Source organism: Aquarana catesbeiana, linkage group LG11 (genome assembly GCF_042186555.1).
Source record: "Aquarana catesbeiana isolate 2022-GZ linkage group LG11, ASM4218655v1, whole genome shotgun sequence".
NCBI classification, from domain to species: Eukaryota; Metazoa; Chordata; class Amphibia; order Anura; family Ranidae; genus Aquarana; species Aquarana catesbeiana.
Window position 1 is genome coordinate 27,950,345 of NC_133334.1, and position 27,050 is coordinate 27,977,394.

The 27,050-nt window shown below is 42.8% G+C and overlaps 1 protein-coding gene across 1 annotated transcript in view; it reads right to left on the reverse strand.

Moving 5' to 3' along the window:
* Window positions 1-222: 222 nt before the first annotated feature.
* LOC141111676 (receptor-type tyrosine-protein phosphatase eta-like) overlaps window positions 223-27,050 on the reverse strand; it is a 68,396-nt gene continuing 41,568 nt past the window's right edge. Inside the window, exons 10-14 of the mRNA XM_073603825.1 lie at window positions 14,933-15,187; window positions 10,352-10,618; window positions 7,976-8,113; window positions 2,910-3,105; window positions 223-558 (exon numbers count right to left, since the gene is read on the reverse strand). Of these exons, the coding sequence (XP_073459926.1) occupies window positions 267-558; window positions 2,910-3,105; window positions 7,976-8,113; window positions 10,352-10,618; window positions 14,933-15,187 (1,148 nt within the window). The 3' untranslated portion in view covers window positions 223-266. The remainder of the gene's footprint in view (window positions 559-2,909; window positions 3,106-7,975; window positions 8,114-10,351; window positions 10,619-14,932; window positions 15,188-27,050) is intronic.

Below are 27,050 nucleotides of genomic sequence, written 5' to 3' on the forward strand. Positions count from 1 at the left end.
TTTATAGTAGCGGCTACCATTTTTATCAATAATCAATATCATTATTGGTCTATGAGCGCTGGGAGAGAAGGATTATCCCACTATTGTGTTTTGATTACTTCTTATGCTTAGTTTATGTTGTAATCTTTATAACAAAAGTAAAAAAAAAAACAAAAAAACAGATGATTGGCATCGGAATAGGGTAACTACTGATAAACTTTTCACATGCTTTGATAAGCTTTGCTCATAAGACCTTTAATCAGTTGGTAATATGAGTTCCACTTCATCTATAAATGAAATAATAAAATACACACAGCATATATCACAAGTTGAAAATGTGAAGGAGGTAAACCACAAATGTGTTGCCCATGGCGTGTGCCTGTATTAGAGGTTGTTGCAGTAGCATTTGTATAGTTTGGCTTTGTGCTGGCAGAGGTGGCTTTTGTTGTAGTGGTAACAGTAGTAGTAGTTACCGAGGGAGATCCGGAGAAGCTGGTGATAGTCGCTGTTGATTGATCCTCATTGATGGTGCCTGTTGTGGGGTCATAATTTACTCGAGTAAAGCCTGCAACGCTCACTCTGAAAATAAAGAGATCAGTGCATGTGATATTATATAATATACTCCTTTAACCACTTGCTTACTGGGCACATATACCCCCCTTCCTGCTCAGGCCAATTTTCAGCTTTCAGCTCTGTCACAATTTGAATGACAATTGCGCGGTCATGCAACACTGTACCTAGATGAATTTTTATAATTTTTTTCACACAAATAGAGCTTTCTTTTGGTGGTATTTAAAGGGGTTGTAAAGGTAAATTTTTTTTTTTTTTTAAATAACAAACATGTCATACTTACCTTCACTGTGCAGCTCGTTCTGCACAGAGTGGCCCCGAACCTGGTCTTCTGGGGTCCCTCGGGGGCTGTTTCAGCTCCTCCCCGCAAGCATTAACCACCTTAATGCGAGCTCCCTCGCATGGTGGTGAGTGCTTGCGGGCGCGCTCCCGTGATACAGCCGGCGGCTATAGCCGCTCGCTGTATCACTCGGCCCCGCCCCCCGGCGCGCCACGTCATCGGATGTGATTGACAGCAGCGCGAGCCAATGGCTGCGCTGCTTTCAATCCATCCACTGCAGCCAATCAGCGACCAGGCTGAGCTGCAATGAAGATGACGAGAACGAGCAGCGAAGATTCGAGGCGTCAGGTAAGTAAAACGGGGGGGCTGGGGGCGGCGGTATTGTCAAAAGTTTTTTCACCTTAATGCATAGAATGCATTAAGGTGAAAAAATTTTTACCTTTACAACCCCTTTAATCACCACTGGGCTTTTTATTTTTTGCTAAACAAAACCAAAAAAAGGACTGAAAATTTTGAAAAAAAACCATACAGCTTTCATAGTTTGTTATAAAATTTTGCAAATGCTTAATTTTTTTCCTTCATTGATGGGCACTAATGGGCACTGATAGGCTGCACTGATAGACACTGATGAGCCGGCACTGGTAGGCACTGATTAGGAGGCACTGATGAGGCTGCACTGATAGGTGGCACTGATAGGCGGCACTGAAGGGCTATGAGAGGTGGCACTGATAGGTGGCACTGGTGGGCACTGGTAAGCAGTACTGATGGGCACTGGTAGATATAGCCGTAGAGAGTCTCCCACCAACCAGCAGGATAAGTGAACAAGCAGGTCACCCTGGCGAATGAGGTGGGCTCGTTCGATCTGATGATGTTCATCAGAGCTTCTGAAAGTGGAGATGGGTTTTGCTGTGTGTTAGTACCAGGCTGCTTTCCTCAGGAATCGTCACACCAGGAGGGGAGCAAGCTGGGGTCCAGTAGCAGATATAGCAGGTAGGGAGGTAGGGATCAAGCAGAAGCATAGTCAGTAAGCTAGCTAAAGGTCGTTAACAAGTGGTTGCAGGTTGGCATCAAGCAGAAGCATAGTCGAGGAACAAGCCAAGGTCAGTAACAGATGGTAGTGAAGATAAGGACAGCTGCAGATACACAAAGAAGCAAGATATCAGTTGGAGAGAGCACAATACACTGGCAAACAGGAAGTGTAGAGAGACGTGGCATAAATCAGGTTCAAGTTCATGGGAGGAGAAAAGAGTTCAAGGTTCAGCAGAGACAAGGCAAGATTGTCCTAAGTGCTCATACAGGGATTCATCCAGCATTTCAGGTAGCACCACAACAAGAGCCACAGCCTTATATCACAGAGGTTGCAGATTCAGATCCAGAGCCTGACTTTTTCCACCATTTAATTATTCTTTTCTTACTTTTTAGTTCTGCAGGGAAGCACTACCTTCTTTCTTGCCTAAACAAAAATGGTGTTGCGCGCCATAAACGCATGCAGAAAAATGTTAAAGGGCTCTGCCTGGCCTCCGGTACTAGCCTCCGGCATTCATGCGCAAACACGGTGCAATTATGAAATTGCAGGACTTTTTGCGTGATCTGGCAGGTCCACAAGGCCGGGCACAGCCATTCCCCACATCTGTGCATGCACCTGACTGTCAAAGATCATAGTGAAATTAAGGGGGGGGGGGGGGCAGGGCCAGGAACAGGGAAACCAAGGGTAAGGGGTCTAAAGTTCCTCTTTAAAAATTGTCTCTGCATAAATCATACACCGGTAGTTTTGCCATTGTCTGCTTTTAACCCCTTTATTAGAATTTCTAAGCTAAAACCACTATATGTTAAATTTGGTGAAGTGACACATCTAATTCAGCCATAACAATCTTGACCAGCAGTGTCACCTATTCCCTAAAGATCTTGCTAGACCTCCTAAGATATACAAACCAATACCAACCAATCAATATCCAATTGAAACATTAATTTTAGGGCAGTTTTTAACTAACCCATGGAATTGTCATACTGTACACCTATTTTATTTTTATTTTTTTTAAACCCAATTCACTTTTTATACAGGAAAATATATTTTCTTTACCTGTACTGTAACGTTGGATCCAATGGTCCATTGACGTATCCATGTGTTTCAGACCCATCACCCACATGTGCACTTATCTCACTCGATCGTGAAACTCTCTGTAATTTCTGCACAATTATGGAGGTCACGTAAGTCTTGGTTGTCCCATTCTTGAAGTCATTGTATGTCTTAGCTAAAACCCCTTCAGGTGACTTGGCTTACAAAATAAAGAAAAAAAAAGAACATTAAAGTGGAGTTCCACCCTAAAAAAAGTTTTCCTTTAAATGACTCCTTTAAACCTATAAACAAACATTTGGAGGAAAATTTTTTTTTATACTTACCCTAAATGCCCTGTTGCTATGCAGTCCTCGTAATTTGCCACTTCCCGGTCCATGGAGCTCCGAGACTTCCTCCCTCGCCTATGTTCCCAGGTGTCTGTGGGCAGCTAAAATCGCGTTATTTCCTGACAGGAGATGACGCGATTTAAGGCAGGCCACAGCACCATTTTTAAAAAGGGAAGAAAGCCATTTGTTGCCAGAACACATGTGTATCTCCTAGACTGAGCATCCAAGCTGAAGGAGCTGCGATCTCAGTGTTCCTATGATGGGGGCAGTTTTGATGGGGCAGTATGATAGGGGCAATTTGATGGGGCAGTTTTGATGGTGGCAGTTCTGATGGGGGCAATTTGATGGGGCCAGTTTTGATGGGGCCAGTTTTGATGGTGGCAATTTTGATGGGGCAATTTTGATGGGGCAATTTTGATCATGCAGTTTTGATGGGGCAATTTAGATCATGCAGTTTTGATGGGGAAATTTAGATGGGGGCAGTATGATGGAGCAATTTTGATGGGGGCAGTTTTGATGGGGGCAATTTTGATGGGGCAATTTTGTAAAAGAAGAGGCAAATGTTCAAAAAAATGTTTCACTACCGTCTAAATATTGTTGAATAGGAAGGGATTACTATGAATGAAAGAACTGGCCTTTTCCAACCCTAAATCAAAGTGATGTCTTCAAATAAATTCTGGGGCAGGGACAGAGGGAGCAAGGGGAACAGAGGTGTATAACCCTTGGAAGCACCTCTCTATTTCAAATTGAGCAGACCAAAACAGATAACTTAAAACTCAACTTGTCCTGGCTGAAAGTCCAGTAAAAAAAGCCTTTTATGCTCTGTACCAACCTCTAGAAATATGGACAGCATCTTGGCAGTAACCTCTGCCAGCATGGGCTAGCATAGTTTTAGCGCAATATGATATTATCCCCTATCCATTTCCAATTCTGCCTAGTGTCTGAATGCATGACCAGTAACATTCTGAGTCTTCAGCAAAAGATTAGGTTAAAATATTTTATTTTAATAATGTACTGTATTTTGGGACATTTTTATTACCTACCACTAATTACTAAAAGTGGCATTGACCACTAATGTAAAGGTGACTTTTCCAAAGATCCAGCTTTAAGGTTCAAATTGTATATGTAATGTTAAAATAAATGTAAATTACAAGATGCATAGAATAAAACAGCCAACATGATTCAGGAGCCCAAAAAGGCCTCCCTTTGTCAGGGGTATGAAGATATCACATAAAAGATTTCATAAATAATAGGTGTACCCAGTTGCTGAAGGAATGCAATCAATAATGACTAAAGGTTAAGTAATAATTTTCGAGTATTATTAATTGTTAGTTCATACACTTATTATTTCTGAAATCTCTCTTTTTTTTCTCTTTCCTATGGAGTCCTTAAAAAAAAGAGGACCCATTTGAGACCCCAAACACTAGATCTTTTAACTGTCAGGGATTTCTGAATAAAATTTGTTCCGGACTTTATGTTTATTGTTTTTTTAGACATGTGCAGAATGAAAAAATGTGCTTTGTTTCCTTTCGTTTTGTTATTTACATAAATTTGTTCAGTTTCATTTGTTTCATTTATTCGAGTTCAAATTGATTCAAATTCTCCAAATTCGGTCAGATTAAGTTCACTTCGCCCGAATTTGGAATATTCGAAATGATTTGAATTCCATTCGCATTCCATTCAAAATTAAATTTATTCTATCCGAAATTTGAATTTTGAAAGATGGCCATATTCTATTCTATTCTTTTCTATTATATTCTTTTATTTTATATTCTATTCCTCTCTTTTCTATTATATTATTTTCTTTTCTATTTTATTTGAATTCAAATTTGTTCTTTCTATTTTAATGTATTGTGTTTTTTTTTCTATTTTATTCTATTCTTTTTTTTTCTATTCTATTCTTTTCTATTCTATTTGAAATTCGAATTTTGGAAAGACGTTATATTCTTTCTATATTATTCTATTTTTTTTCTATTCTATTTAAATTAGAATTTCAGAAGATCTTAAGATGAGCTGCCTTGCTCAGATGGGGTAATCCGAAAAGGAACTACAAGAAAAACAGAAATGGAAGGCACGCACACCTAGTGCATTACCAGAGATATAAGAAGCTTTTGTATAAAAGTGAGTACTCACAAAATGCAACTGACAAAAGACCATAAACACAGTGCATGGACATGCACAGAACACGGGATTTTGTGCATTTTGTGAGTTCTCACTTTTATACAAAAGCTTCTTCTTATTAAATTATCTCTGGTAATGCACTAGGTGTGCGCACCTTCCATTTCTGTTTTTCTTATTTTCTTTTCTATTTTATTTCAATTCAAATTTATTCTATTCAAATTTTTGAAAAAGGTTATATTCTTTCTGTTTTCTATTTATTGTTTTATTCTATTCTTTTCTATTCTTTTTTTTTTCTATTCTATTCTTTTCTATTCTATTCGAAATTCGAATTTTGGAAAAAAGTTATATTCTTTCTATTTTAGTCTATTGTTTGTTTTTTTCTACTCTATTCTTTTTTTTTCTATTCTATTTAAAATTTGAATTTCAGAAGATTGTTATATTCTTTCTATTTTATTTTATCCTTTTTTAAATTCTATTCTGTTCCTTTATTTTCTATTCAATTGTATTCTGTTCTTTTATTTTCTATTCTATTTTATTCTAGTTTTAATCAATTATTTTCTATTCTATTCTTTTATATTATTTTGTATTCTATTCCTTTATTTTATATTTTATCCCTTTATTTTCTATCCTATTTTTTCTATTCTTTTATTGTATATTGTTTTCTGTTTTACTCTATTATATTATATTCTTTTCATTTATATTCTACTCTATTCTTTATTCTATTTTATTTGTTTATTTTATATTTATTCATTATATTTATTTTATTTATATTCTATTTTATTCTCTTTGAAAATTTGAATTTGATTCTGAAACGATTTTAATTTTGTCCGAAATGTTATTTTCGTTATTTCGGAATTGTTTAACCACTTCCCGCCCGCCCTATAGCGGATTGACGTCCGGGAAGTGGTTCTGTTAACCTGACTGGACATCATATGACGTCCAGCAGGATAACATGCCGCAGCGCACCCCCGGGGGCGCGCATCGCGGCGATCGGTGGAGCGGTGTGTCAGTCTGACACACCGCTCCACCGATCTTGGTAAAGAGCCTCCGGCGGAGGCTCTTTACCATGTGATCAGCCGTGTCCAATCACGGCTGATCATGCTGTCAATAGGAAGAGCCGTTGATCGGCTCTTCCTCACTCGCGTCTGACAGACGCGAGTAGAGGAGAGCCGATCGGCGGCTCTCCTGGCAGGGGGGGTCTGCGCTGATTGTTTATCAGCGCAGCCCCCCCGCAGATCACCACACTGGACCACCAGGGATCGCCACTAGGACCACCAGGGAAGGGGTAACATGTGGATGGCCAGGTATGTACCCCATGGCCATCCACATGTGCCCAGTGTGCCAAATCTGTGCCAATCAGTGCCCACAAAAGGGCACTGATTGGTACCATTATGTTGCAGTGATGCCCAGCAATGCCACCCTTAGGGGCATCACTGCAAACAAGCAGTGCCATCAGTGCCACCCATCAGTGTCCATTCATGCCACCTGTCAGTGCCCATCCGTGCCCATCAGTGCCCATCTATCAGTGCCCATCCATGCCCATCTGTGCCAACTATCAGTGCCACCCATAAGTAACCATCAATGCCACCTATGAGTGCCCATCAATGCCACCTATGAGTGCCCATCAGTGCCGCATACCAGTGCCACCTATCAGTGCCCATCAGTGCCACCTATCAATGCCCATCAGTGCCACCTCATCGGTGCCCATCAGTGCCGCCGTATCAGTGCCCGTCAGTGCAGCCATATCAGTGCCCGTCATTGAAGAAGAAAACGTACTTATTTACAAAAAAGTTTTAACAGAAACAAAGAAAAACTTGTTTTTTTTCAAAATTTTTGGTCTTTTTTTATTCGTTGCGCAAAAAATAAAAACCGCAGAGGTGATCAAATACCACCAAAAGAAAGCTCTATTTGTGGGAACAAAATAATAAAAAATTTGTTTGGGTACAGTGTAGCATGACCGCGCAATCGTCATTCAAATTGCAACAGCGCTGAAAGCTGAAAATTGGTCTGGGTGGGAAGGTGTCTAAGTGCCTGGTATTGAAGTGGTTAAATTCGTTACTATTGTAATTCAGAAATTCGGATACATCTGAATTCCCGAATAAATAAAATTTTGTCCGAATTTCGATTAAAATTCCCTATACCAGAAATAAACAATAAAACTTCTAGCAGCTCTCGGAAAAGTGGTCTAGCCAACTAAAGTTTCTTTAAAGGAGAAGTGGGACAAAAGCTTTTTTGGCCCTACTTCTCCTGTGGGTCACACGAGAGCACTTCGTTCTGTACTCCTGTGACCCTTATTCAGCCAATAGCTGTGTGAGTGAGATAAAATCCTCTGACAGCTGCTCCAGACTCTGGAGGGAATTTCTGACTTTAATTTCAGGATCCACCTAGATGCCCAGACCAGAAGCTGGCTCAGCCTCACAGCATACTACTGAGAGCCTCAGCCAGCCGCTACCACCCCCGGCACAGCCCAGTGCTCCAGTGCGTGCTGGAGGGGCATAACAGAGAGCCGGTGACTGACAGTCATAAGATGAGGATATTAAATAATAAGGTTTAAAGTGAAATCGGTTAATAAAAAATATTACTTGTACAAATGCATAGAGGTATTCAGTTTGCTAGTCCTACCATTCAGGTCAGTCGTCACAATGATGGCATAAGCCACTATTGGTCCATTTGAGGTATCAAACCCTTGGAAGGTGACATCCATAGCATCCCCAGATGTTGAGCGAACAACCTTTATACTGCCCGGCTGCTCCAGAGGACCTAAAAGGTAATCAAACATCCTCATCACATCATTGTATTATTGGACATCTGCTGCAGATATGTCTCTCCCCAGTTTTATCAGAAAACAGGAACAACAAGATCACTGAGACAGGCATTACATTATACCCGCAAGCACGTAGTTCTACTAGCAAGAACATCAAACTTTTTACAAACATTATACTACCATCTAGTGGCAAATTACAGAACTACCAATCAAGTATAATATGTGAAAACTGTTGTTACATAAAACTACATGCCAACGTTGTATGACAGGCAACAATTTTATTTTAACTCTTGGTGCCATCAAACTACTAACAATACCCTGAGTTGAGTAGTTTTGGGCAAAACTGGTTACAGACAGAAGTCAAAAGGAGACTCTGAATGCAGATTTTCAGTAGGGCACACAGGCTTTGGTCTGGAAGCCCTCCACAAAAGGGGCACCCCTTAGAGAAGGGGGTGGACCCAGAGTTGAGAATTCATGTGTGTAGACTTAAGCCTCGTACACAGATTTTCGGACGTGCGTTTGTCCGTTTTTTTTTGCATGCTACTCTCATGTCGAAAGTGAAGAGGTGTCAGGGCTGAGCTCAGCCCTTCCTTCTCTGAGCTGGCTGCTCAGCTGTTGGCTAATTGCCAGCTCCCATCTTTCTCCACAGTTGCTCAGCTTTTGATGATATCCTGCTTGTCAGTCTTGCCTACTTAAGCCGTCCAGTCCAGAGGATCTCTGCCTTCACCTTGGTCAACATCACAGAAACTATCTTCTGCGATCCTGTTCAAGACTTGCTTTGCTGACATCCCTTCTGGCTCCAGATCCTGTTTGCTGTTCCACTACGTTGATCCCTGACTTCTGGCTTGGCTGACTATCCGTTCCGGTTACTGAACTTTGGCTATGTTTTGACTACGTTTGTTCTTTTTACTTTTATTATTAAACAAGTGTGATTTAACTGTACTTCTGTCTCGGCCTGATTACATGGTTTCTGACAAGAGGTTACTCGCCATACAAAAATTCTTGTACAACAGAACACAACTTCAGAAGTGACGTAATGTGTTGAATAGTTTTGTACATGTTCTTTAGTTTCTGACCATGCATAGTCATGTTCTTACGATTTTTTTTGGATGAAAACTGTACTAATTATACGAAAATTGGGTGTTGAGTTTCCGTATGACAAAAATTTTATAGTCTGCATATCCAGATTTTGTTGGACAAAAAATCAGAATCGCTGTCGAAAGCACTGTACTAACACTCCGAAAATAGGCAGATCGTTTGTTGGACAAAATTTTACTGAAATACATCACAGGTGATATCATTTGCTGCTCAGTGATTGCAGTATTCTAGTCTGCATTTCCCCAAGGTAATACATAAAACCTGGCCTATTAGTGCGTCCTGAGGACAGGGTTGATGACCACTGTTCTAGTTGGTGGGCTCCTAACATGGCACAATCAACAGGGATGATTCATAACAGTTTGCAAAAAGCCTTGGATCAACATAGCATGAGATTTCCTGCTGTTGGAAGTTGTGGACATTGTCTTGTGCATTGTCTCGTTAGCAAGGGTTGCACTTTAACTGCCACTCTCAGATCAATTATATGGACAGAGTAATTTCAATAGATTGTCACTGCCCACAACCCAGATAGCAAGCAATTGTGCTGCAAGTTTGAAAATGACTTGCTAAGCTATTGCTAGACTTGCCAGGCTTCACAAGTTTGTTGCACAATTGCAGCAAGTCTGCATTGCATGACTCCAGATCAACTTTCTTTGCCAACATTCTGCAAGTCTGCTGCAAGTTCTGGTTCAGTTATGTTGTGCAATAGTCATCCCACCACAGGGGGTCACTGTGACTGAATTTTATGCTGTAGACTTGCAGAGCTCTTGCTGTAGTCTCACCACTGCAACTTTACTCTTGCTAGAGACTTCCCACGCAAATTTGCTACAAATTGGAAAAGTGTCAACTGAAACTTGTGCTTCAAGTGCTCTGCAAGTGTACAACTTGCCAGTGAAAATGTGCAGCAAGTTAACAAGACTGTTCAACACTGCCACAAATGTGTGGCAAGTTATCCTTGCTATCTGGAAATATGCCCTTTAACTCGAAATTGATTATTTTTTGTGGTAGTTGTTCAGCAAGAGTGTAGAATGTACAGTGTCATACAGCTGGCTAATTAGAGAAAGCACTAATGTTTCAAATGCACTTCTAAATATATGGCTGATATATAAGTTATAAAAATCGATAAAAGCAAAACATACTTGTGAATATCCATCCAGTAAGAGGCGTGCTCTGATGCTCCCGGGCTCCGACAGTGAGCACAGTAATGGTGTAATTAGTCCCAGATGCCAGGCTCTGCAGGTTAACAGTCGGTGCATTGCTTATAACAGTCCCACTGATGGAAGTAGAATTCCAAATAATATTATAGGACATTGCCAGGCCGGTCATATTTGCTGGGTCTTCCCAAGATACTGTGATGCTGTCTGAACCAACGCTATTAAAATTCAGAGATTGTGGAGGAGTTGGATCTGTAGGACAAAATATAACAAATATTAGCATGGGAATAATATATATACAATGATATCCATGCGGTTTTTGCTTCAGGTGCGGGACCTCCCACCCCTCTGCTCCCTCAGTGGGTATTCTTCAGTGTGACTCTTTGTAAGACATATTAGGTGATGTGGTATCCCCCCTTGGAATACGAGTGGCCAAAAAACACTTGGGATCATCCAATCGATTTTAGAGGAACTCTGGTTAGGAGACTTTATACCCCTTACTGGTAATTATAGCCCATGTAACTTATATATACATATATATATATGTTGATAATTGAAATGCTAAAACACAATTTTTTAACAGCAAACCAATCCCTTGAGGAAGACCTTGACTATTAAAGTCGAAACGCGTTGGACATCCTATGCAACAGACATTCGATACATAATGCTGTGTATAATTTTATGTTCGCTTTTTTGTGTACTTTTCAATGGCAATATATCCCCCGACCAGAGCTCATATTTTAATGGCAGTGTGTTCATGTTATGACAACTTTTCAATAAAGAACTCTTCTTTTAACAATTTATCTCTTTTATCTCTTTAATCTACTAACCCTGCTGCAAAAAAACCCCACTGGGGGAACCTTCTCATATTATATAATAAATATTATTGGGGATCAAAGTATGTAAGTATGAGTATGAGATCAAAGTATGTTAATAGAGCCAGTTGCTAAATAAACCTTCAGAATTAAGCTGGCCCTGCAAAGAAGAGATTAAATACTTACCTCCACCAATGTCCATGCCTACAGCTGTGAAGTAGAGGCGGACAGAATGAACCATAGAGAGCCACAAAGGATCAGGGATCTGACACTCCCAGAAGTGTCAGATTCTCCAAGATCTTCATTGGGCGCTTCCTTTTTAGTACTGAAGATATTGATAGTATGGGCAGTGGTGGAAGTGAGCACCTCTTTTTTTCATGACACTTGACCAAAGCTTTTGCTTCACTTTGCTATACTTTTGCGCCTACAATAATAATTTTGGCAAAAACCTTTTTTTCTTTTTTTTTCTATCTATAATACATTTTCTAATTTCAATTTCTGTGTTGCATTAAATTTACACAGCATACTATAGTTATATTAAATGAAGAATATTGGAAGTAAAAAGACCTTTTAGTTCCCCCTTAGTTCCAGGTTGAAATGGAGATGTGTAAGTCCAAATAATAAAATCGATTTTTAACCACTTGCTTACTGGGCACCTAAACTCCCCTCCTGCCCAGACCAATTTTCAGCTTTTAGCGCTGTCACTCTTTGAACGACAATTGCGCGGTCATACAACATTGTACACAAATTAAATTTTTATCTTTTTTTCCCCCAAATAGAGCTTTCTTTTGGTGGTATTTGATTACCTCTGGGTGTTTTATTTTTTTGCTAAAAAAATTAAAAAAGACCAAAATGTTTTTTTAAAAATACAAAACTGTTTTATATTTTGTTAATAAATTTTGCAAACAGGTAATTTTTCTCCTTTATTGATGTACGCTGATGAGGCTGCACTGATGGGCACCGATAGGCTGCATTGATAGGGCCTGATAAGGCGGCTCGGAAGGGCACTAATAGGTGGCACTGATGGGCACTAATAGGCGGCACTGGTGGGCACTAAGAGGCGGCACTGGTGGGCACTAAGAGGCGGCACTGGTGGGCACTAATAGGTGGCACTGAAGGGCATTGATAGGTGGCACTGAAGGGCACTAATAGGTGGCACTGATAGCTGGCACTGATGGGCACTGATAGATGGCAGTGATGGGCACTGATGGGTGGCAGTGATGGGCACTGATCGACACTGGTAGGTGACACTGATAGGCAGCACTGCTAGGTGGTACTGGTGAGGCACTGATTGGCATCACTGGTGGGCATTTATAGGTGGCACTCATGGGCATTGATAGGTGGCACTGATTGCTGGCACTTATGCAGCAGTGGGCACTGATGTGTGGCACTGTGTGGGCACTGGCAGGTGGCACTGACAGGCAGTACTAGTGGGCACAGATGAGGCGGCTTTGCCTCTTCCTCTTTGGGAACAATGTCCCTTGCACTGAAGCCGGTGATCGGCTTTTTTTTTCGATCTTCTGTTTACATCACGTGATCAGCTGTCATTGGCTGACAGCTGATCACGTGGTAAAGGGCCGGGATTGGGCGGGCTGCATTGGAGGGGAATCTGTTTGCTGATCCCCACTGAGCAGATGGGTGGCTGGCCCATGTCCGCTGCACTTATGCAGAGCGGACACAGATACAGCCCGCTCTTCTCTATGGGCGGTTAGATGAATATGGACCGCCTGTCCGTTTACACCCAGCTGCCATCCGATCCAACTGTTTTTAGTGAACAGAATCGGATCAGATGTCGGCGGTGTCCGTTGACACCAGCCGCTCCATACAGGAGGCTGGAGGGTCCGATCGGTTCTGCCTGAAATACTGACAGGCGGACCCGGTTTATCCGCTCATGTGAAAGGGCCCCAATAAAGAAAGATTTCTTCTGGACTTCAACATCATAGCTATGTGTTACATTTCTGTGGCAGTGAGCCCTTGTAGAATACCAACCCAAGTTTCCCCAGGGTGCAGAGTCTAAGTCCCAGCATGTTTCTTCACCAGGGCCCTCTGATGGTGAGGATGAACTTGCAGCAAGCCGGAACCAGGTCCCAGCTGAAAGAAAGTGTAAGAGGGTGCAGATAATAGAACTGATCCCCCTGCAGCACACCCGGTGGGAGGGAGAGGAGCAGTTGACTCTTATGGATAATTAATTAAAATAATAGTTGCGCTAATATTAACCCAGTCAATCTGTGCACAGTAGATAATTGAAACAATCCCTCCACATAAAAATAAAATTATAAAATTATATATATAAAGATAGAATAAATCAAATGTATATAAGGGTCTGGTCAGGTCAAAACATTAAACCAAAAAGCAAATGATATTAAACTCCACAGAGTAGATTACAAGCAGCCGCCTGTGATATTGGGGATGTATACATATAAATAAAATACTTGTAATCTGAAATAATCTCATATAGTATAGTTAAGAAAATTCCAAGTTAAAATAGTCTGTTGAAAGCCGTTCTCAATTATTATAGTGTGCTTTATAATTGGGCAGGAGATAGATCTATTCACGAAGATCTCCCAAATTTTCTCTCTATTCTGAGGGTTTCCAGATGAATGTTCTCAGGTATTGAAAACATGTGAAAGGTTTACCTTGAAAAAGTCACGTGTTGGGTGACGCAACGCGTAGGAGGAGTCAGTGACGTGCAGTATTGAGGCCGGTCAGCAGCTTGCCACGAGCGATATCACAGGCGGCTGCTTGTAATCTACTCTGTGGAGTTTAATATCATTTGCTTTTTAGTTTAATGTTTTGACCTGACCAGACCCTTATATACATTTGATTTATTCTATCTTTATATATATAATTTTATAATTTTATTTTTATGTGGAGGGATTGTTTCAATTATCTACTGTGCACAGATTTACTGGGTTAATATTAGCGCAACTATTATTTTAATTAATTATTTGTTACAGGTGTCTGAGCACTTTTTATAGTTTGCAGCTTTTATATATATATATTTTTTCAGTCACATTTAAGACATATATTTCAAAGGATTTATTTTCACTATATCCATTTCAGTGTTTTAGTATTTTTTGCATTTGACTCTTGTGGATGCTGCAGGGGGATCCACAAGAGTCACAAGCATAGGCGTGCGCAAGGGGTGCCTGGGCACACCCTAATCCTGGAGTTGGCAACCCATCAATTGTGGGCAGATGACAGGTAAGCCGCGATCCTTACTTGCCGACCCCCAGAACCTGGACAGGATAGGCGGCTGGAGTGGAAATTAAGGGACCGATCTGTATTTTCTTCTGCAGCAGCTGAAAGTAGGCTTCTCCTCCTCTTCCTCTCATCGATATTCAGCTGCCACGGGAGGAAAATACAGGGGATTGGTACCAACGTATGCCACCCCTCTTGTCCCAATTCCTTTTCTTTCTGCTGCCCAGGTCCCCCTGTGTGCTCACCTGCTCCCCCCCCCATTGTTTTAGGATGAGTGGGGAAGAGGCCGATTAATATGTCACAAAGGCATATGTGTTGGAGCTTTGAGGTGCACACCCTAATACAATAAGCTCCGCACACCTATGGTAACAAGCGTCAGCAATAGGGTAGTAGAGCCAGCCCTTCTGCTCGGCAGGTGCCCGAACCCCGCTTTTGAACTGATGGGGCCTTGGTCCAATACTGGAGGACCGGCTGTACTGCCTTATCAGCGGTCCTGAATACAACACTCACAACAGGCTCATCAGGACTTATGACTTGATCATATACTTACATGTGGCCTCAGTCACCGGTGGGGCTGTATTGGTGCAGTCCCCACTGAATGTCTGTATGATGATCACATAACTCCTGCCTGGCAGCAATTTTAAGAATTTCACTGATAGAGAATTTGTTTCAAGAGTCCCATTTACATCACCGGTTATACTGACAACATATTTAGACACTTTTCCCGCTGGTGCTGTCCAGTTCACTACCAGAGAATCCACCAACTCGTAATTGTTTACTGTGATGGCTGAAGCTTGCCCAGGAACTGAAAGAGGAAAAAAAAATAGATATGAATTAATTTTTTTAAGTAATATTTTCATAGTAATCAACATCCCTATTGAAATTGCGGCATCATTATATTAAAGCAGAATCATGTTAAACGTGAACCCGGAGTCCTTGCCCTACTTCAGTCTATCAATTAAGGGGTGTGGTTAATTGCTCACAGGTGCCTATATAACTTGTTGTAGGACTCAGTCTGAGCGTGCTCAGTTTGAAGCGGTGGAGCTTGGTGTAAGTGGAGCTGGATTAAGTGGGAGTTAAAAACAAGTGTTAGAGTATACAAGTCTTGCTGTCTGTTGGTGTTTGCTGTCGGTGTTTGCTGTCTGTTGGTGTTTGCTGTCTGTTGGTGGGTGTTTGCTGCTGTCTGTGGTGTGTGTTTGCTGCTGTCTGTTGGTGTGTGTTTGCTGTCTGTTGGTGTGTGTTTGCTGCTGTCTGTTGGTGTGTGTTTGCTGCTGTCTGTTGGTGTTTGCTGGGTTGCATTTTGGGGACTTTTCCTTTTAGTTTTTAATTTGCCTTTTGCTGTCACTTTTTAAATAGCTTTTTTTTTTTTTTTTCTTTCTTGTTTCATCAGTCTATCAATTAAGGGGTGTGGTTAATTGCTCACAGGTGCCTATATAACTTGTTGTAGGACTCAGTCTGAGCGTGCTCAGTTTGAAGCGGTGGAGCTTGGTGTAAGTGGAGCTGGATTAAGTGGGAGTTAAAAACAAGAGTTTAAAACAGGAGGTTATAACAGGGGTCATAGTACCTGTGTAGTGTGAGTATCTGAGTGTTGTCTGAGTAGTGTGTGTGGATCGTTAGTACTTGTGTATTGTGTACCTGTGTATTGTCTTGTCGTGTACCTGTGTATTGTCTTGAGTATTAGTGCCAGGAAGCTAGTTGTTAGGTAATTTGGACAGGGTAAAATCCCCAAATCCTCACTAAATTTAATAGGTACGATGCCCGGCGGGTGTGGAGAGGCGACTCTTTGTACATCTTGCCGCATGTATGCGTTCCTTGATCATCCGATCGAGGGCGAATACTGCTGTGCAAAATGTAAGCACATTGTTTCCCTGGAAGCCCAGGTTCTGAATCTGGGGAAGCAACTGTCAGCACTGAGAAGTCCCTCCATACTAAAGGTGAGCCAGGAACGTACACAGCAGGTGCCGGCAGGGGCCAGCACAGAGGCGGGTGGAGACAAAGAGGTGCAGGCACTAGCAAAGAGTAGATGGGTGACAGTCAGGAGGGGTAGAGGGGGAAGTGCCAGGGAGGCCGATCCAGGACTGGAGCATCCCAATAAGTACGCTCCATTGAGTGACATTGGTGTAACCAGTCAGGGACCAGCACTGCTGGAGATGAGGGACTCTCCTAGCTGCCAGGGGAAGAACTCCTCCACTGAGAGTGGGGGGGCAGCAAAGGGAAAGGAAAGACAGATTCTGGTGGTAGGGGACTCAATTCTTAGAAGGACAGAGAGGGCAATCTGTAACCAAGACCTGAAGCGCCGAACAGTATGTTGTCTACCGGGCGCTCGGGTTCGGCACATCACGGATCTTGTGGACAGATTACTGGGAGGGGCTGGGGAAGACCCGGCTGTCATGGTGCACGTTGGCACCAATGACAAAGTCAGAGGCAGATGGCGTGTCCTAAAGAACGATTTTAGGGACTTAGGAGCTAAATTGAGGAAAAGGACCTTCAAGGTAGTGTTCTCAGGAATACTACTGGTACATCGAGCCACACCAGAGAGGCAGAGGGAGATTAGGGAAGTAAACAAGTGGCTGAAGAGCTGGTGTAGTAAGGAGGGGTTTGGGTTCCTGGAGGACTGGGCCGACTTCTCAGTCGGTAACTGGTACTATAGAAGGGACGGACTGCACCTAAATGAGGAGGGTGCAGATCTGCTGGGAATGAAGATGGCCAAAAAGCTAGAGGGGTTTTTAAACTAGGCGATGGGGGGGAGGGTCCAGAGACAGTGATAGCCAGCGCGGAAGATATTCCAGAGGGTAGTATTGGGGGCATTAGTGGTAGGTTAACCAAAGCACAAAAACACAAGGTGAGTATAGTAGCAATTCCAAGTTGCAATCTTGAAACACCCAATACGAGGACAATATGCGACCGGTCTAAACTATGTGGCATGTTCACCAATGCCAGGAGCCTGGCGGACAAGATGGGTGAACTAGAGATACTGTTGTACAAGGAGGATTTGGATTTTGTGGGAATTTCAGAGACCTGGTTCAACAGCTCTCATGATTGGCTGGCAAACATTCAAGGGTATACCCTATACCGCAAGGATAGAGAGGGTAAAAAAGGGGGAAGGGTATGCCTATATATCAAGAATAATGTACAAGTGAATGTGAGAGATGACATCACTGAGGGGGCTAGGGAGGAGGTGGAATCTTTATGGGTAGAGCTCCAAAGGGATGAAGCTAAGGGGAAAATAATACTGGGAGTATGCTATAGGCCCCCTAACCTGAGGGAGGAAGTGGAGACGGATCTCCTATCACAAATTGGATTAGCAGCAAGGATGGTAAGTGTTATCATAATGGGGGATTTTAATTATCCAGACATAGACTGGGCGGAGGGAACCGCGCATTCATTTAAGGCTCGCCAGTTCCTTAGTGTCTTGCAGGACAATTTTATGGGTCAGATGGTAGACGCACCAACTAGAAATAAAACATTACTAGATCTACTGATTACCAACAATACAGACCTGATAACAGATGTGGAAATACGGGGCAATTTAGGTAACAGCGATCACAGGTCAATTAGTTTCAGTATAAATCACACAAATAGGAGACATGAAGGGAACACAAAGACACTGAATTTCAAAAGAGCCAACTTCCCTAAACTACAAACCTTGCTAAAAGGCATAAATTGGGATAAAATATTAGGAACAAAGAATACGGAGGAGAGATGGGTTTGCTTTAAGAGCATATTAAATAAGGGCATTAGCCAATGTATCCCATTGGGTAATAAATTTAAAAGAGCGAACAAACATCCTGGATGGCTTAACTCCAATGTAAAAATGCATATAAAAGCAAAGGAGAAGGCCTTCAAAAAATACAAGGTTGAGGGATCATCCACAGCATTCAGAATTTATAAAGAATGCAATAAGAAATGTAAGGGTGCAATTAGGATGGCTAAGATAGAACATGAAAGACACATAGCGGAGGAGAGCAAAAAAAATCCCAAGAAATTCTTTAAGTATGTAAATAGTAAAAAAGGGAGGACAGACCATATTGGCCCCATAAAGAATGAGGAAGGACATCTGGTTACAAAGGATGGGGAGATGGCAGAGGTATTGAATTTATTCTTTTCCTCAGTCTTCACGAGTGAATCGGGGGGCTTCAGTAACCAAAACTGCAGTGTTTATCCTCATGACACAATACAGGAAGCACCTACATGGTTAACAGAGGACGGAATTAAAATTAGACTTGAGAAACTTAACATTAATAAATCACCGGGACCAGATGGCTTGCATCCGAGGGTACTTAGGGAACTCAGTCAGGTGATTGCCAGACCGTTGTTCCTAATTTTTACAGACAGTCTATTGACTGGAAAGGTACCAGCTGATTGGAGAAAAGCCAATGTAGCACCAATATTTAAAAAGGGCCCAAAAAACATCCCTGGGAATTACAGACCAGTTAGCCTAACATCAATAGTATGTAAACTCTTGGAGGGGATGATAAGGGACTATATACAAGATTTTAGTAATAAGAATGATATCATTAGCAGTAATCAGCATTGATTCATGAAGAATCGTTCTTGCCAAACCAATCTATTAACCTTCTATGAGGAGGTGAGTTGCCATCTAGATAAAGGAAGGCCCGTAGACGTGGTGTATCTGGATTTTGCAAAAGCATTTGACACAGTTCCCCATAAACGTTTACTGTACAAAATAAGGTGCGTTGGCATGGACCATAGGGTGAGTACATGGATTGAAAACTGGCTACAAGGGCGTGTTCAGAGGGTGGTGATAAATGGGAAGTACTCAGAATGGTCAGGGGTGGGTAGTGGGGTCCCCCAGGGTTCTGTGCTGGGACCAATCCTATTTAATTTGTTCATAAACGACCTGGAGGATGGGATAAACAGTTCAATCTCTGTATTTGCAGACGATACCAAGCTAAGCAGGGCAATAACTTCTCCGCAGGATGTGGAAATCTTGCAAAAAGACCTGAACAAATTAATGGGGTGGGCGACTACATGGCAAATGAGGTTCAATGTAGAAAAATGTAAAATAATGCATTTGGGTGGCAAAAATATGAATGAAATCTATACACTGGGGGGAGAACCTCTGGGGGAATCTAGGATGGAAAAGGACTTGGGGGTCCTAGTGGATGATAGGCTCAGCAATGGCATGCAATGCCAAGCTGCTGCTAATAAAGCAAACAGAATATTGGCATGCATTAAAAGGGGGATCAACTGCAGAGATAAAACGATAATTCTCCCGCTCTACAAGACTCTGGTCCGGCCGCACCTGGAGTATGCTGTCCAGTTCTGGGCACCAGTCCTCAGGAGGGACGTACTGGAAATGGAGCGAGTACAAAGAAGGGCAACAAAGCTAATAAAGGGTCTGGAGGATCTTAGTTATGAGGAAAGGTTGCGAGCACTGAACTTATTTTCTCTGGAGAAGAGACGCTTGAGAGGGGATATGATTTCAATTTACAAATATTGTACTGGTGACCCCACAATAGGGATAAAACTTTTTCGCAGAAGAGAGTTTAATAAGACTCGTGGCCACTCATTACAATTAGAAGAAAAGAGGTTTAACCTTAAACTACGTAGAGGGTTCTTTACTGTAAGAGCGGCAAGGATGTGGAATTCCCTTCCACAGGCGGTGGTCTCAGCGGGGAGCATTGATAGCTTCAAGAAACTATTAGATAATCACCTGAATGACCGCAATATACAGGGATATGTAATGTAATACTGACACATAATCACACACATAGGTTGGACTTGATGGACTTGTGTCTTTTTTCAACCTCACCTACTATGTAACTATGTAACTATGTAACTTGCACATTATGATAAACTTGCCTGTGGGTCTTCTGTCTTCAGCCATTGGTCTACCACAGAAGATGCGGTGTAACTCCTATACTGTACATGCGTTGGGAGTCACGTTGTCCCATCATCTATATGCCAAGCACAGCTATCAATGTACAATTAAAAATAAATTGATAGCAGACAGGGAAAAAAGCTTAATGGGAGAAATGACCTACAAAAAAATGTAAGAGCTACTATGTTTTAAATTTAACCTTAGTTCCCCCTTAAGCAGAAGGATTTACCCACTTCTTGACTAGGCCATTTTTTGTGATACGGCACTGCGTGTCACTTTAACTGACAATTGCGCGGTCGTGCGACGTTGTACACAAACAAAATTGATGTCCTTTTTTTCCCCATAAATAGAGCTTTCTTTTAGGGGTATTTGATTACCTCTGCGGTTTTTATTTTTTGCGCTATAAACGAAAAAATGCAACAATTTTGAAAAAAATTAAATATTTTTTACTTTTTGCTATACTGAATATCCAAAAAAAATAAAATTTCTTCATCAGTTTAGGCCAATATGTATTATTTTACATATTTTTAGTAAAAAAAAAATAAAATCGCAATAAGCGTATATTGATTGGTTTGCGCAAAAGTTACCATGACTACAAAATAGGGGATGTATGAATGGCATTTTTATTATATTTTTTTTTTTTTTACTGGCGGTGAGCAGCGATTTTTAGCAGCACTGCGACATTGCGGCGGACAGATCGGACACTTTTGACACTTTTTTGGGACCATTGATATTTACACAGCGATCAGAGCTAAAAAATAGCCACTGATTACTGTATAAATGTCACTGGCAGGGAAGGGGTTAACACTAGGGGGCGATCAAGGGGTTAAGTGTTCCCTAGGGAGGTGTTTCTAACTGTGGGGGGAGGGGACTGACTGGAGGAGGAGAGAGATCGCTGTTCCTGATCACTAGGAACAGCAGATCTCTCTCTACTTCCCTGACAGAACAGGGATCTGTCTGTTTACATTGACAGATCCCTTTTCTGGCTCTCTGAGGAGCGATTGCGGGCGGACATCACAGCCACCAGCCACACGCATCGGCTCTGGCGTAGCGCCGCGCGCCCCCTATAGCTCTTGAAGCGCTCAACGTACAGCTACGGCGGTTTGCGCAGATGTGCCTGCCAGGTCACCTTGAGGCTAGGTGACAGATGCACACCGTTGGGATCAGGAGTGCACCGCAAGGCAGTGGACCCTACGGCTGACTGCTGCGGATGGGAGTCCGGGTGGTAAGGAAGGCAGGGCTGCTGGAACGCCAATTGGGGTTAGAGCGTAGGATTCCCTGGAGCGCCGAGTCTAAGAGCCAGCAGGTGTTCACCAGAGCCTCTAGAGGTGAGGATGGACTGGGCTGCAACTGGCTCCAGGTCGCGACCCCCAGGGTCCCCCAGCTCACACACACAGTAGGCAACAGAAGGATAGGGATAGTAAGGAATAAGCCAAGGTCAGGGCCACAAGCAGACAAGGACAACAGAGTACACGCCAAGGTTCAGGGTCACAGGCAAACAGGAATAGTCGGGGACACACCAAAGGTCAAGGTCACGAGCAGACAGGAATAGTATAGAACACGCCAAGGTCGGTAACAGGAATAAACGTAGAGCACACGGCAGGCAGGAAGCCAAACACACAAATGTTGATCAGCAGGGCTGACCTGCAGTGCAGAGGTTAATATAGAGTTCTCTGATAGGGGCTGGGGTGGAGTCATGCTAGAGAAGAGTTAATAAAAGCAGCCAGGTGAGAGACAGCTGGTCTTTGGAGATGAACACATGGAGACAGGAAAGCTGACAAACAAACTCTATTGCATAACCATGACAGTGCCAACCTGCTGCAGTACAATGACAGCGGCTGGTCGGCAAGCGGTTAAAGAGCCTTGTCATCACCTGTGAGTTTTTCAGCTAAGTATTTTAGTCAGGAATTTTAGGAACTGTACTCACCAAGCATTGCATTTGTATGTAAGCAAACTATCTATGTTCCCTGTTACAGTCATTCTAAAATCGACACTTCAGGAAGTGTCAGAAAGCTATACTCTCCTTGCGAATGTCACAGACTGTTGTTTTGGCATGCTGGCCCGCGCCTGCGGGGAGTGCATATCCAGCCAATGAGCAGCACAAATTTAGGAATACGCTGCTCTTGCCCACACCCCCATCTTAATATCACAGGTTCTTGCTGTTTTGGATTGCCCATACAGCCAATCAGCAGAAAGATCTCTGTGCAGGCTGTAGCAGCTTAGTGTGAACTGTGCAGAGGAACATCTAAAAAGGTGCAAAGAACTGCAGTTCACAGTTCTGTACTCAGCACAGGAAATTCTTGATAGACTTGCACTAAATACACATTCAGGGCCAGCAGCAACATGTATTTGGGAACCTGCAGTACAGTTTTGATTGACAGACAGTTCTGTGACTGTTGGGTCTGGTGATGTCACAGGCAACATGATGGCATCCAGCAGCAAACAGAATGGAGGAACATTCTGGGCAAAATGAAGGCTGCAGGCTTTTGCCCAGTAAAAAAAAAAAAAAAAATCCTGCGGACAGTGTCTCTTTAGATTGGGGCTTGCAACGTCTACCTATTCTTTAGAGCCTAACGCTCCATGAAAGAATGTAATGTTACATATTAAAAAAAAATCACAAATTAGACAAATAAAATGTGAAGCCGAGGCAAGATTAAGGTTATGAGCACTCAGGTGGGATCCTAGGAAAGCTGTGGATCCTAAATCTTATAATAAGGTGCTCCTGCATTATACTGGTCTAAACTCATGGATCTAAGGTGAGGATAAAGTCATGAGCCTTCAAGTGAGATCCTGGGAAAGTGAAGGATCCTAAATCTTGCTAAAAATGCTCCTGCACTGTATTGCCCTCAACAGGAGTGTCTGAGCCAAGGGTAATGTTTTGTGAGCCTTCTGGTGAGATGCTGGGAAAGCTAAAAAAAATGTTATCTTGCTAGAAGATGATCCTGCAAGGTACTGGCCCAATCTGTGAAGCTGGGGCAAGTATAATGTCATGAGCCTTCTGATGAGATACTGGGAAAGCTAAGGATCCTAAATCTTGCTAAAAGATGCTCCTGCACTGTAGTGACTTTAGCCTTAGTAGTCGAGGCAAGGATAATATCATAAGCCTTCTGGTGAGATTCTGGAAAAAACGAAGGATACTAAATCTTGGTAAAAGATGCTCTTACGCTGTATTGTCCTCATGATGAGTATCTGAGCCAAGGATAATGTCATAAGCCTTCTGGTGAGATTCTGGGAACACTAAGGATATTAAATCTTGGTAAAATATGCTCCTGCACTGTATTGTCCTCATCCCGAGGATCCAAGCCAAGGATAATGTTGTGAGCCTTTTGGTGAGATGCTAGGAAAGCTAAGAATTCTAATAGATGTTCCTGCAAGATACTGGCCCAGCCTGTGAAGCTGAGGGAAGGATAGAGTTATGAGCCTTCGGGTGACATTCTGGGAAAGCTGAGATCCTAAATCTCATTTTAAGATGCTACCATACTGGCCTCAATATAAGGATGCAAGACAATGATATTATTCTGGGCCTTTAGGGTGAGATCCTGGGTAGGCTAAGAAATCTATATCTTGCCAGAACATGCCCCTGCACTGTACTGTCCTCAACATGAGGAGCTGAGGCAAAGTTAATGTCATGAGCCTTCTGGTTAGATTATGCGAAAGCTAAGGCTCCTAAGCCTCACTGGAAGATGCTTATACACTGTTATGCTATCAACCTGAGGAGCCAAGGCAAGGATAAAGTCATGAGCCGTCTGGTGAGATCCTGGAAAAGCAAGGGATCCTAAATCTTGCCAGATGTTGCTACTCCACTATACTGGCTTCAACCTGATACTTCCCGTATTAGGTACTCTTTTGAGCTCTGTTTTTGTTGTGAGGTTTAGATTTTTTACCATGCATCACTAGTCATTATCATAAAAGAAACACTTATTGAAAACCACATGAAAATGCTGAAGCAGGATTTAAAAAAAAATGCATAGCTATAAACTATATCTTGAGGGTCGGTGTCAATGGGCTTCAATTGGCAAATATATGCTTTTGATACCAGTTAGAGACCTTCTTAGGTCATTCAGTGTTCATTGCAGATGCCATTAAAATGCCACTGACCTGCATTTAACCTGATTAAGCTGCCTTTGCATTGCCATAAATTCTATGAGGAGAGGGACAGTTCTGAATTAAACAAAACATGTTAAAATTGTTCCTTAAGCTGTAACGTGCAGTAAGATGGTTACTGCAGAATCAAATTACTTTATCTAGTCTAAAATATGTGTCCAATAATTCTTCTCTGGCTGGCAATCTCTCTTCACATCTAGCCAGTGTTTCAATAAGACTTTATAGCCCATCTCTGTACAATTAAAAATAAATTGATAGCAGGCAGGGAAAAAAGCTTCATGGGAGAAATGATACACAAAAAATGTAAGAGCTACTATGTTTTAAAATGTAACCTTAGTTCCCCCTTAATAAAAAGCGTAACCATTTCAGCCCCAGAAGGATTTATCCACTTCCCGACCATTTTTTTGCGATATTATAACTGATAATTGCACGGTCGTGCGACATTGTACCCAAACAAAATTGATGTCCTTTTTTTCCCACAAATAGAACTTTCTTTGGTGGAATTTGATCACCTCTGCAGTTTTTATTTTTTGCAAACAAAAAAAAGCGACAATTTTGAAAAAAAATTACATATTTTTTACTTTTTGCTATAATGAATATCCCCCAAAAAATAATAAAATGTCTTCATCAGATTAGGCCAATATGTATTCTTCTACATATTTTGGTAAAAAAAAAATCGCAATAAGCGTATATTGATTGGTTTGCGCAAAAGTTACCGTGGCTACAAAATAGGGGATATATAAATGCCATTTTTATTATAATTTTTTTTTTTTTTTTACTGGCGGTGAGCAGCGATTTTTAGCAGCACTGCGACATTGCAGCGGATAGATCAGACACTTTTGACACAACACTGTAAAGCCTCACAGATACTTTTGTTGAGCACAGGAATAGGCCCTGCTGTGAAATATTAGATAAAAAATTGTAATTATGCACCCCTGTTAAACAAGGGCAGAAAAATTGGGCCTTAGGTGGTGGTGGTGGTGGTGACACAACACTGTAAAGCCTCAAAAGGCCCTGCTGTGAAATATTAGATACAAATTTGTAATTACGTGCCCCTGTTAAACAGGGGTAGAAAAATTTGGCCTTAGGCAGTGGTGGTGGTGCGACAACACTGCAACCCCTCACAGATACTCTTGTTGAGCGCAGGAACGAGCCCTGCTGTTAAATATTTAATCAAAATGGGGCGTGGCTTAGTGATGGAAGTGTGAGGACGTGCTTTCCAGAGCTCTGCGCGGGGAGGAGCCGAGAACTACCCGCTGGTCTGACCGAGCACGCTACAGTTACATGCCCGGGGACCGCAAACACCCGCCGATCACGGGGTAGAAGAGGGGAGACAAAATCACCCACTATTTTCTACGGCAGCATGCTGTTTCTTCCCCTGCTGCACTGTCCAAGATGGCTTTCACAATAGGGGTACTCACCAAGGCCGAAATGCAGAGAGCGGTTCACTCTTGTGACTAAGCGCACTCCACCCCCTGGAGATGGTACAGAGGGTGAATGGCACAAAGAGGCACAAGCTACCAGCAGGCTGGGCAGGGCTTGTGTGAAGGTCAGCGTAGGGCTTGGCAGCCGTGCAGGAGCAGGTAAGTGTGTGCTCAAACAGAGGCTGGAGAAAAGCAAAGTCCTGAGCAGGCCGGGGGTCAAACACCAGGAGAGAGTCTGTGAGCAGGCTGGGAGCTGAGGTACTGAGGAACGGAGCTAAGTTCAAGAACCAGCTGAGGATCTAGACACAAGAGACTGAAGGTAATCCGGGTCAGAGGCTGAGGGTCAAGGCACAGGAGACTGAAGGCAATCCGGGTCACAGGCTGAGAGTCTAGCACCAGAGAAACAAGCAGGGTCCGTTAAGCAAGCCAGAGGTCAGGTCCAGGAGAAGAGCAAGGCAGGTCAAGGTCAATCCAGGTCACAACAGATAATCAGTAAACAGAAAGCAGGAACAAGTACACTGGAAGCTGAAGACAAACCAGCGATTTGCTTGAGAGAGGAGACAGCTTTTATAGGCAGCAAGGAGGTCACGTTATGCGAGCGCTAGTGCGAATGTGCATGCGCCATTCAGTGATGCCGTGAACGCGTGTGCGCCGTAGCGCCGTTCCACCGCGCATGTGCGCAGGGAAACGGCGGTGCTGGCAAGGTGGATTCAGATTTCTTCTCTGACATGGTGCCGCCACGAGCTACTCAGACGAGCACCGCCACAACAAGTAAGGGCACACAGACGGGGCTGCTTTGGCTGGGGATTTGCCCTCACAAACGGACAGACCGCTCTCCCCTATATTGTCCCCTGCAATCCCACACTCTGCCTCACAGCTGGGCTTAGACCCCTCAGGAGGGACAGACGACCATGGGGAGGGCTCCCTCCGAGACATAGTAGCAGGCTTGCCCACTAAGCAGGACCTGCATGACATGGCAACCTCCATTGTAAATGCTCTCTCACGGGAGATGCATGATCTCCGCCAGCAGGTAGATACGGTGGAGGAGAGAGTCACTGTCCTAGAGTCCTCCACCACTACCACTGATGCACGTATTACTAGCCTGGAGACAGAGCAACGGGCCTTCCGTTGCCATCTTGTTGAAGTCCAACTGCGGCTGGACGATGGCGAAAACAGGAGCAGGCGGAACAATCTACGTCTCAGAGGCGTTCCTGAGACCACCATGGGGCCAGATCTATGGGCCACTGTGGTAGCTATCCTGAACCAAATCCTGGGCAAGCCCCCGACCTCGGAGC